The 12856-nt window shown below is 35.7% G+C and overlaps 1 protein-coding gene across 1 annotated transcript in view; it reads left to right on the top strand.

Moving 5' to 3' along the window:
• The window catches only part of LOC144350054 (ER degradation-enhancing alpha-mannosidase-like protein 1), a 51549-nt gene that overhangs the window by 20659 nt on the left and 18034 nt on the right, over positions 1-12856 (top strand). Inside the window, exons 4-5 of the mRNA XM_085497274.1 lie at positions 3170-3252; positions 4223-4343. Coding sequence (XP_085353400.1) covers positions 3170-3252; positions 4223-4343 — 204 coding nt within the window. The remainder of the gene's footprint in view (positions 1-3169; positions 3253-4222; positions 4344-12856) is intronic.

Below are 12856 nucleotides of genomic sequence, written 5' to 3'. Positions count from 1 at the left end.
GTTGTAATGTGACCTGAATGTATGAACTGTTGTGGTGTGACCTGAACACATGAACTGTTGTAATGTGACCTGAACTGTTGTAATGTGACCTGAACACATGAACTGTTGTAATGTGACCTGAATGTATGAACTGTTGTAATGTGACCTGAATACATGAACTGTTGTAATGTGACCTGAATGCATGAACTGTTGTGATGTGACCAGAATACATGAACTGTTGTAATGTGACCTGAATGTATGAACTGTTGTAATGTGACCTGAACACATGAACTGTTGTAATGTGACCTGAACACATGAACTGTTGTAATGTGACCTGAACTGTTGTAATGTGACCTGAACACATGAACTGTTGTAATGTGACCTGAATACATGAACTGTTGTAATGTGACCTGAATGTATGAACTGTTGTAATGTGACCTGAATACATGAACTGTTGTAATGTGACCTGAATGCATGAACTGTTGTGATGTGACCTGAATGCATGAGCTATTGTGACGTGACCTGAATACATGAACTGTTGTGATGTGACCTGAATACATGAACTGTTGTGATGTGACCTGAATGCATGAACTGTTGTAATGTGACCTGAATGCATGAACTGTTGTGATGTGACCTGAATACATGAACTGTTGTGATGTGACCTGAATGCATGAACTGTTGTAATGTGACCTGAATACATAAACTGTTGTGATGTGACCTGAATGCATGAACTGTTGTAATGTGACCTGAATGCATGAACTGTTGTGATGTGACCTGAATGCATGAACTGCTTGCTGTAATGTGACCTGAATACATGAACTGTAATATGATCACATCTGATTTGCGACTGCTGCAAATCAGGTTTGCAAGTTGATAAAAAAATGCGGACTTTTTACTGTCATGTGCATTTTTCTGTCCGTCATTTCTTGTGCATGCCTGTGCCGATTTTTTTTTTCAAATTTACATATGAATATCGCTTTGTTTTATTTTGTTGACCTTCAACTGACAGTCATTAATTGTCCCAACATTTGGACATGTCATTAACAGTTTCTGGGGCATGCCTTGAACAATTTCATTCAAACATAGTCATTATACCTGTTTCATGCACATTTGTAGTTATCAGTTAATCTGACTATGGTTTTCATTGTTTGACAAAGTCACTGAAAACATGATGGGGACTATGTCATTGACAATGACTTGTTCATTCTACAGTGACTACAACAATGTGAAATCCCTTTTTAAAGGGGTTCCGTTTATGACAAACTGTGCATCACTTATTTTGTTGTTGATAAACAATAGTTTTATTCATAATTCAGTATCATTCTTCCGTCTGTTTAAAATGTGTTCAGGTTAAATCATATCAGTATAATTTAACATCAGTTTTACTTTTGTATTAATGTAATTCAGATATTACATTCACACATTATATTCATTGCGCTATGATTGTATTATGTTAAAAGAAAAAGTGACCTCTAAGGTAAACTATCATGTTGCAAGCTATGTTTGTTGTATGCAACTCAACTTCAGCCTTCACATATTTGTATGATATTGGATGTCGGCGATTGAATTGGAGATACACATTTAATATTAATTTGATATCGACCACAATAAAAGGAGATTTGAATAAATGATTCGCTGGTTAGGTGATCCCCTTTAACTGTCATATGAAAATTGCTGCTAACAAGTTGTTTTTACTCCGTATGAAACGTGCGCGTTTTAACCATTCTGTGCACGTGTTGAACGTCTGTTATCAGTTAGCTAAAAAGCTAAATTAATAGAGTAAGCAGCCAATGACAATGGAGTTGCCAAGGTGTTAAAGGGGATTTGGTATTGGCATAGATATGTCTCTAACGTATGCCTTTTTTAGTTCAGTTATTGTATTGTAGTGTATTACATGTAATAACGTAAATAATCAATCTCGTTTTCACGTTTTCCTTGTAACGGCTGGACTTAACTTTGATCGTAACAAAGGAACTCAAGACTAAACACAAAAAAAAATTATTGGCTTAAAGAAAGACTTACATTGTGTTATAATCAAAATCCTACTTTGAAGAGTTATACGCCTAAATTTTCATATGATTAGCATGACCTAATGCATTTTGCACATACCGTCAATTTCGGCTTGGAGCCGACCATTGCTGCTTGCATCTATATTTCTGTCATTGTTTCTGGGTTAACTGAAGCTCCAGTTCGTTTGTATTGCCCACATAAATCGTTTGTAATCATTCAGTAACTTGATAATTGAGTGTATCTAGAGTTTGTGTATATGATAAGTGTATTAATAATTATTGTTTACTTTGCGATGCGGTGATGTAGTCACGGCAATAATCGTGATGTATTTATCCGCATGCATAAAAACCCAGAAATGCTTCTGATTACTGATAAAGTCAATCATCATACAGCAAGGCGGCAAGTTTTACTGCGTGGCACCAGTCAGTTGATGTGTAATTTCATAAGTGACTCACATTGACTAATGTTGAATATAATACTGGCCGACTGTTCGAATGTTTACACAAATCTAGTATTAAACAGAACGACAACAATTGCCCATAAACTTTCAATTGAGTGATTGGGAAACGTGCTTACCAGACACACGGTGCATTCGTGTCGTTAATGCGGTACAGGTGGTTCTATTTATAACTCTTAAAATCTATTCGTTTAATAATGCAAATAATTCGACATGCTAGAGAAAACTAACTATGTCGTTAGTTCTATCGACTTTTATTATCGGACTCTGTTGCACTTCCCGTTGAGTTATGCTTTAATAGGTTGATAGATTGTGCCGCACATTGCATTAGTTTGCTTGGCTTCGTAGTGTTAATTATAGCCTATTATTGAACAAAAACACTCCCCAAACTTTACAATCAAAAAGACATATTATGTCTATTAACACGTTATCAAATGTTTTACCTCCAAAAGCTTAAAATGCTTTATTTTTTTTTTAAAATAATTAGAACACAAATTTCTGCAAAATTTGATAGATTATATAGATTAGAGTTTCAAACGGAACGTATATAATACTGTTCTCAAATTAGTGTTACATTATCAACCATTTCAATAATCTTAATCTGCCGTACTGTGTTTTCAATGCTGATTACATATCACTTGCCACGTCATATGCACCTTTCATTTACGACTCAGTAAATCACGTGCTGTACAGACTATCAGTAATCTAGATCATTGTTTACAGTCGTATATCATGTTTGACGATAAAGAAGATTTAAGAATGTTCAACAAACTGTATAGCAGCGTGAAGACGTACTTACGACGAGGGTAAGTCTTTCAATTATTGAAAAATGGAATTGGATTTTATAGTACAACGTTAGAAATGTGCCTTCATAATATAGTTACATTACGACATTATTATTGTATACATATGTTGTGGTACTCCCTGGTTTCGTGACATTAGTCGTGTCAGAGGATTTTGTTCTCATGGTGGATATCAGTCTACACACACAAACACTGATTTGCCACCCTCTTGGCTTGTCATTTTTCTCAACACACTGATCGCGCGGGTGAACGCGGTGCTTTTCAGCGCTCCCGGTTTATTACAGGTTTGGCCTCATGGCTTAGTAGTGTCGGTTTTCAGCTTTAAAACATATTTTTTATGTCCTGGGTACGACGTTAAAATTGCATCCGGTTGCGGAGTTTTTGTACTCGGGAGAATGAGGTTACCCTTTGCCGCAACTACCTCCAGGTCACCCTTGGGCAAGGTGTAGCACCTGTAAGCCTTGGGTGCCAACTTCCCACATAACAAGTTCGGTTGACGTCAGTAAGGGCATACGGTCGTAAAACTCCTGCACAAATAGATCCGCACAGGTGGACAATTTTTCATGTAAATATGTAGATATTAGTTTCAGTTGTACTTAGCATTTGGCAGGGGGGATCGTAACCTCTTGTGGTGAGAACCAGTGTGACTGGCCTGCCAACGGGGTGCTAAGGATTTCATTGGAAAAGTTATCAGTTACATCCGTTAATGTAATTTCGTTTTACATACCCGTAAATCAAAAATCACATATGCTTGGTGATATTCGATATAGTAGCCAATTTGCAACATTTATGGGGTCATAGGTCATGCTGGTATGTTGTAAAAGCATTTTTTAAGAAAACATTTTTTTATTTGGTTACAGTATCTTATCTAAAATAAAATAAAATACAATGTAGTGTTAAAGTTGTACAATTTGAACCAACTATAGTAGTGACTGTATTTTCTGATATCGAATGTTTGTTTTCGTTATTGAAGGAGAAGTGAATGTAACAGCGGGGATGGCGATCCTCCCATTTACGTCAACGTTAGAATGGATGATGGACGTACAGTTAACACGTGGATTGATTCGCTACAAGCTGCATTTGCTGCTGTACAGGTAATATATTAAGTAATCTAACAGTATACTGGTGATATTTTGTTGAATGTCACAGGTGATAAAACTAAAAAATAAACAGGATTTACTAAGTATAGTAACTGTCAAATGCATTGATAATAACATCTGTTTTATTTTAGTGACTGGCATGTTGATTGAAATGTGTTTATGTTTTTATTTTATTTTATTATGTTACTCCCCTTTCGGACGGAGTTATCGCCTGTTATCTTTTTTCTACTTTGATCATCAGAAAACCATTGTCAAATTATAAGAGTCATGATTGGTTACATGGCGCAGTTATTGGCCATCTGATTGGTTTATAATCAGTATTAAATACTCCTAATTAAATACTCAGAAGCGCAGATCCCGGCCATCTGATTGGTTTATAATCAGTATTAAATACTTCTAATTAAATACTCAGAAGCGCGTATCCCGGCCATCTGATTGGTTTATAATCAGTATTAAATACTCACATACTCCTAATTAAATATTCAGAAGCGCAGATTCCGGCCATCTGATTGGTTTATAATCAGTATTAAATACTCACATACTCCTAATTAAATTCCGAGAAGCGCAGATCACGGCCATCTAATTGGTTTATAATCAGTATTAAATACTCACATACTCCTAATTTAATACTCAGAAGCGCAGATCACGGCCATCTGTTTGGTTTATAATTAAAGCGAACCTAAATGCGGCCTTAATTTATAGTTGTGTATATTCTAAACTGTATTCGAAATAATATTGCAGTGGTTTAATTTTGTTTTAATTATAACTGTAGCTTGGATAAGCATTTGAAGTGCTTGCCATGGAGGCCATTCATGGAGGGGAATAATTAACGAACGAACATATTTAACATCCGGGTACTTTTCAAAGCTATGACGTTTTAGTATCTGATCGCATTCGTATACGCCATTGTACATTGCCGTTCACGCTGCCAAGCATTGTGTACTATTAGTATAAACTCAACTTTTATATGCACAATGTGCTTTTTAGCTCCGCTGTCGACTTTGTCGAGCGGAGCTTATCATATGAGTGATTGTCCGTCGTCGTCCGTCGTCGTCGTCGTCCGTCGTCGTCGTCCGTCGTCCGTCGTCCGTGTCAATGTTTTACTTTTTCGACTTCTTCTTGAAAACTACAAGCCTAAATGCTTTGATACTTGGTGTATATGTACCTTGGGTAGACCTCTCTTAGTTTTGTTCATTTCATGTTGATATCTTTAATTCTCTAATTTTGGTGAATATTTTTGTCATTTTTGGTAAAAACTGATATTTTCGACTTCTTGTTAAAAACCGCAAGTGCAATTGCTTTGATATTACATCTATAGGTACTACATGTGGACCTCTCTCAGATTTGTTAATTTTGTAATGATATCTTTAATTCTTTAATTTTGGTGATTATTTTTGTCATTTTTGGTAAAAACTGATATTTTCGACTTCTTGTTAAAAACCGCAAGTCCAATTGCTTTGATACTACATATATAGGTACTACATGTGGACCTCTCTCAGATTTGTTCATTTCGTGATGATATCTTCAATTCTCTAATTTTGGTGAATATTTTTGTCATTTTTGGTAAAAACTGATATTTTCGACTTCTTGTTAAAAACCGCAAGTGCAATTGCTTTGATATTACATATATAGGTACTACATGTGGACCTCTCTCAGATTTGTTCATTTTGTAATGATATCTTTAATTCTCTAATTTTGGTGAATATTTTTGTCATTTTTGGTAAAAACTGATATTTTCGACTTCTTGTTAAAAACCGCAAGTGCAAATGCTTTGATATTACATATATAGGTACTACATGTGGACCTCTCTCAGATTTGTTCATTTTGTAATGATATCTTTAATTCTCTAATTTTGGTGAATATTTTTGTCATTTTTGGTAAAAACTGATATTTTCGACTTCTTGTTAAAAACCGCAAGTCCAATTGCTTTGATACTACATATATATATGTACTACATGTGGACCTCTCTCAGATTTGTTTATTTCGTGATGATATCTTCAATTCTCTAATTTTGGTGAATATTTTTGTCATTTTTGGTAAAAAGTGATATTTTTGACTTCTTGTTAAAAACCGCAAGTCCGATTGCTTTGATATTACATATATAGGTACTACATGTGGACCTCTCTCAGATTTGTTCATTTTGTGATGATATCTTCAATTCTCTAATTTTGGTGAATATTTTTGTCATTTTTGGTAAAAAGTGATATTTTCGACTTCTTGTTGAAAACTGTAAGTCCGATTGCTTTGATATTACATATATAGGTACTACATGTGGACCTCTCTCAGATTTGTTCGTTTTGTGATGATATCTTCAATTCTCTAATTAATTTATTTTGGTGAATATTTTTGTAATTTTTGGTAAAAAGTGATATTTTCGACTTCTTGTTAAAAACTGTAAGTCCGATTGCTTTGATACTATTCATATTGTTCATTTTCTAATGATGTCTTCAGTTCTTTAATTGAAATGTGCTTTGCTAACAGCGGAGCTATCTCAGCCGATAGGCTGCTTGTTAAAACTTGGGTTAGAGCCTTATGCGTTTGAACCACAGTATTCTGGGAGTGAAAGCCCAATTGCGTTAAAGTACCGTACTTCCCCGATCGTAAGCCCCTCCAGAGTATGAAGCCCATCCCTATGTTTTTACTTGGTATTTATCGAGTTGAGGGCATTCACGATTATAAGCCCAGAGTGTTTTTACTGGGCGTCGACGATATTCTTTAAAATATGCGTGTAAAAGGTGTGTTTCATTTCATAATAATCGTGATTGGCATGTTAGTTTGGTTCATGCTTTTAGTTTTATGAGAAAACTCGCATTAATTTCAAGTTCAGAGTGCATGGCGAACATACACAACGTGATTCGCATCGTTTCTATTCTGTCATTTACTCAGGATGAACATCGATGTTGCAATTCTGGAGTAATCCATATTTCTTTGAGTAGTAGCCTTCGAAAAGCCAAAAATATTTTTGTCATTTTTGGTAAAAAGTGATATTTTCGACTTCTTGTTGAAAACTGTAAGTCCGATTGCTTTGATATTACATATATAGGTACTACATGTGGACCTCTCTCAGATTTGTTCGTTTTGTGATGATATCTTCAATTCTCTAATTAATTTATTTTGGTGAATATTTTTGTAATTTTTGGTAAAAAGTGATATTTTCGACTTCTTGTTAAAAACTGTAAGTCCGATTGCTTTGATACTATTCATATTGTTCATTTTCTAATGATGTCTTCAGTTCTTTAATTGAAATGTGCTTTGCTAACAGCGGAGCTATCTCAGCCGATAGGCTGCTTGTTAAAACTTGGGTTAGAGCCTTATGCGTTTGAACCACAGTATTCTGGGAGTGAAAGCCCAATTGCGTTAAAGTACCGTACTTCCCCGATCGTAAGCCCCTCCAGAGTATGAAGCCCATCCTTATGTTTTTACTTGGTATTTATCGAGTTGAGGGCATTCACGATTATAAGCCCAGAGTGTTTTTACTGGGCGTCGACGATATTCTTTAAAATATGCGTGTAAAAGGTGTGTTTCATTTCATAATAATCGTGATTGGCATGTTAGTTTGGTTCATGCTTTTAGTTTTATGAGAAAACTCGCATTAATTTCAAGTTCAGAGTGCATGGCGAACATACACAACGTGATTCGCATCGTTTCTATTCTGTCATTTACTCAGGATGAACATCGATGTTGCAATTCTGGAGTAATCCATATTTCTTTGAGTAGTAGCCTTCGAAAAGCCAAAAATGTGATCGTCAAGGCGTGTACCTGGATATTGGGCATGGTTTACTTTGAGACTATCATGAAAGGCCTAGGGTTTGAACGATGAGACATGTTGGCGACCGAGAAAGGTGTTTAAATTCTTCCTCCACACTCAGTTTACCCACGGTTACTATTAACCGTCGTTTATATTTCGGAAATTGCGAATCGCCAGTTTTTAGGGAAAAAAATCATCGTTTTTTCGTTGCAATCAGTGCTACAGATCGCATTTTAACATTGCGGTAATTCACTTCCGCATTGCGCTAAAAAAATCATCGTCAATAATCGGAAAATTTCATCATTACGACACATCATTTTGATTGGTTAATGAAAGACATGACCTGTTATGTCAAAGGAAGTTGTTCCAGGTCAAATCGTGCTGAAAAACCTCATGGTGGAAAATTGTTTTGCGTCGAGAGTTTGCGTACGATCGAAAACATACCAAAACGAAGATAATGATAAACGCCTTCGTCCACCGTTTCCTCACAGACCCACCCATTATTTCACCGTAAATTCAGACGGTATGTAAATCGTATTGTAATAAAATGTGTGTGTTTTTTATGAACATGTTTGTTTTTTCATTGTAAGTATCGTTCAAATCAATGACGCATTTTTTTTCAAAAATAAGTATTATTTTCCCGAGCCCGGCGTGGTGAACGAATATTTTTTTTGGATAATTTTTCGTTGTTTGCAAGATGGTTACAGTGTTTAACCCCAAAACAAAATCATTTTTTCTGAGTTGGTCCTCGAGTACAAGCTCATCCCTTACTTTTCCTTTACGTGTTCATGCCTCCGGGCTTATGATCAGGGAAGTACGGTATACTGTGACGATTCAGATCAGTCCAGTGTGAGTGATGAGAGTATATCGTCGACGATGCCCCTTGTTCGAATGAAAGTTTTATTTCAAATTACACGGAAGTCTGTGAACAATCTGCTTGGTGTTCCTGTGACACTTGTCCCATGATTTGCCAGTGCAGCCCCGTGAATACATGGACGAAAATGTTTCCACCACCACCCTACGAACTCAAGATAGCAAACTCCAGCATCCAGACTTTGAATAATTTGCACGCCGCACAGTGCAGTACTGGAAACAGCATTTATTAGATAGACAAAAAACAAAACAAAATGCCTGTCTCGATCAATGGCACATCCATAATGTTTGTATTGTCGAAACAACCTAAACTAGAAGTCAATTCACCAGTCCAGCCAGCTATGGCTCCCTAAGTTGCTTATATTTAATCAGATACTATTTCGTCATCATGCTTTGTTACCTTACCTGTTTATTCCTCATGAGGGCGTTTTTTTATAGCAAGATGGCGCAAACGCAAGTCCTTCGCAGGTTTATGGTTTCTCATATTTAAATCATCATAACTCTGAAGATAATCATTTTTTTTAATTTTTTTTTTCAAATTTATTATCAATATACATAACTTGATAAATACAAACACCAAAATAGGCTCTATTTAGTTCCCCTTTAAGCAATATACCAGTATATTGACAATTCGATAAAACTAGTAAAAGATCATGATTAGGCCCTTGAACATGAATATTTATAAGAATAGTATGTCGTTGTACGCTGAATAAATACATAAATTACATGCGCAATACAGTTCAAATTGAATACAAACTAATTTTTATTCCGCATGAAAAAGAAACGTACCCACGGTGAATAGAGCAGTGTAAACACACAAATTTGCATAACAAAAGATGACCTTTCTGATCTTTTACTGACTGTGTACAGTTTGGATCATTAAAACAACGGATTTTCCACGTTGGATTGTCATTTGCCCATTGAAAGTACAGTTGTGAAATAAACCGGTTTTGTGACTCATCATACTACTTGTAACTGTGGACATTTGACGTTCAGCGTAGCTGCGTTCAGCGGTATTTTGTTCGACAGAAATTTGAGACGCGGCGGGACGCGGTGTATCGTGTACGGAGATCGGCACGGTGACCTCAGTTCCAAAATTAGACCTGGATACCTTTGGTATAACCAAAGTTTTGTGACAGTATGACTGACAAGTTTTGTCGTTGCTCTGAGGGAAGTTTGATGGTGTAAGATTGGATTCTCGCATCGTTTTTGTGACACGTACATGATATGCCTTGTCTCAACTCCGGCCGAAAGAAAGACTTTGCACGCCGTCGCTCTAATACAGTGGTTGGTGTACACTCGGCACAAATCTGCAGCTTTCGAAATTACCTTCATCATTTACCCATAGTGGAGAATTACAATACCATATATCGTCGTCGACTGAATCCTGCGTTGTCCCGTGTTCTTTGAAACAGATGGCAATTACCCGGGTGCAATTTCACTGCAATTTTGTCAGCTAGAATTCGAACGCCGCTACGGGACACCGGTTGTTATTGGTGGCATACATTTTTGCCTGTGACTCATTTTTTTTGCATTTTTGTGTCATTCAATCCCTCAATCTTATCTAGTACTTAAAGATCATGTTTCTTTGTTGGAGGTTCGCAAGCCTATCCATCTCAAAGTCACAACACGGAGAACACAGCGTTCTGGCGTTCGTTTAGTCACCTCACGGTGTTGAGAAACGGTGGTTTTAGGTTTGTGTGGCGAACCACAATCACCCAACGACCGACGCTCTCAACTTGAATCCCACCATTAACAAAAAGCAATATTATGGTTATATAACTTTTCAGATGTTTTTAATTCAGTATTTTTTTCAATATTCTTCCAAAATTCAACTACTATATTTCCCTAAAAATCAAATAATACCGGTTTTATGTATTTTCGTATTAAATCTGTAGTCAATTCATGTTCCAGGGCCACTTGGTTTAGCCGTGCATTATCAGCCAATATATCATGGATTGCATATGCAAATGTTGTGTTTGGACCAATCAAATCAATGGATTAACACCATCAATATACTGGTATAATATAATCAGTATTAAATACTCACATACTCCTAATTAAATACCCAGAAGCGCAGATCACGGCCATCTGATTGATTTATTAGTCCCCGTTCAATCTGAAGTAAATGATTCTCTTCTTGGACACAGAAAGGCGAGCCTTGTCGTGTTGTAGTCGTCGTGAAGCGACTGTACCTTGACAAGGTCTGAGGCTGAATCTAAATATTAAATGAACATCCGAATGATTTCAATATTTGTAAACTTGGAGAACTTAACGATCTTGGTATACCTGTATGATCATTATGTTTAAAAGACACCACCGTAACTATCATTATAGTATACCGTTTTCATTTGTCATGTATATTGACATTCATTTCATCAGCAGTGAAAAAAAACACTTCATCACAAATATTAATGTGACTGTTACATACAAATATTAATGTGACTGTTACATACAACCCAACTGTTACATGTCGTGGTGAATTTGGTGTCGAAAGCGATTCGTATAGAACCAGTAATAAAACTTTACTGCTACAATCAATACAAGCAGTGTGTTAATATTCATTATTTAGACCGTAATCACATAATCGCTACATTCAGGTTGAGGGGCACTCTCTAAATCAGAATGTATACGGTGCGTGTACAAAGGAGCTGTTTATATAACTAAGAAAACAAGAATAGAAGTTTATTAGTAGAACAATGTAGAGTGGTATCTATCTCAAATTGAAAAGCGGATAAATGTCACAACCACATTGAATGTACTAACCGACTCGATATTAAAATGGTCAAATTAAACTGATATGCATCACATAAATAGACCCATATCCATTATCGAGCACTCTTTTACGAAGGGCCAGGGTGTAACTAACCTTATGTTTCTCGTAAACACATTGACCAAATACGATATAATTAAAGTTTTTTCATTATGTCTGGTCGTACAACTAAATATATAATCTAGTCAAGACATCGGCCTTTTTGCTACTAGGTCAATTAAACCGTACAGTTCAACAATCAAAGTACATTGAAGGTATTCTATCGGACAATGTGGATTATGTTTTATACAAGATATAATTGTATCGTACACAAGCAAAATGCCGATTTCTTTTACATTTTCACTGCAAAAAAATTGAATGAGGTTGAGTGAACTTACCGTAATTGTATACGTCGTCAGTATGTCATGTCACAAAAGTGTAATTTAAAAGCAAATGTAACGATACGTTATATCAATTAACAAATAAAAACAGGTTCATTTTAACAAAACTACAACACGGATTACCTAGTTAATCTAGACTACTTCAAAAGACCAATACATTTTTTTCAATAAATGGCAGTCCGTCGACTTCAAGCAATTATAAAAATAATCAGCAGGCCACCCCCTTCAGAAAAAACAAAATAATCTGTAGTTCGTCGCCTTCAAGTAATTTCCACTATATTTGGTAGTACTGGCCTCAAGGCAAATCTCCAAAAGTCCACATTAAAATGTGTAACAAACACAAACCATTCAAGCTTCAGTTCGGTGCCCTCTCAACAATGTCATCTACACTTTTTATCATTATAAATCACTCTTTGTTACGTTATATACTTAGGATTCAGTCACGAATATGCACTATCTAGGTACATAGATGCTCTGAACTAATGCCAGGTTTTGATTAGTTTTGAGTGACAATCTATTAATTACATAATTTGCATAATTGGTTAATTTTTACATATATCTCAAGTACTTATCATCACATTTCAATGAAACTTTGTATATATGTCCTCTAGGACTATACAGAAACCTGATTAATTACCTAATTTGCATAATTATTTAATTTTCAGCTTTTTCACTGATATCTGAAGTACTAATCATCACATTACATAGATGCTCTAGGACAATATACAAATAT

Source organism: Saccoglossus kowalevskii, chromosome 3 (genome assembly GCF_978046115.1).
Source record: "Saccoglossus kowalevskii chromosome 3, keSacKowa6.1, whole genome shotgun sequence".
In the NCBI taxonomy this organism is placed as follows: Eukaryota; Metazoa; Hemichordata; class Enteropneusta; family Harrimaniidae; genus Saccoglossus; species Saccoglossus kowalevskii.
Note: the sequence above shows the minus strand (reverse complement) of the source record. Positions and strands in the feature narration are given on the sequence as shown.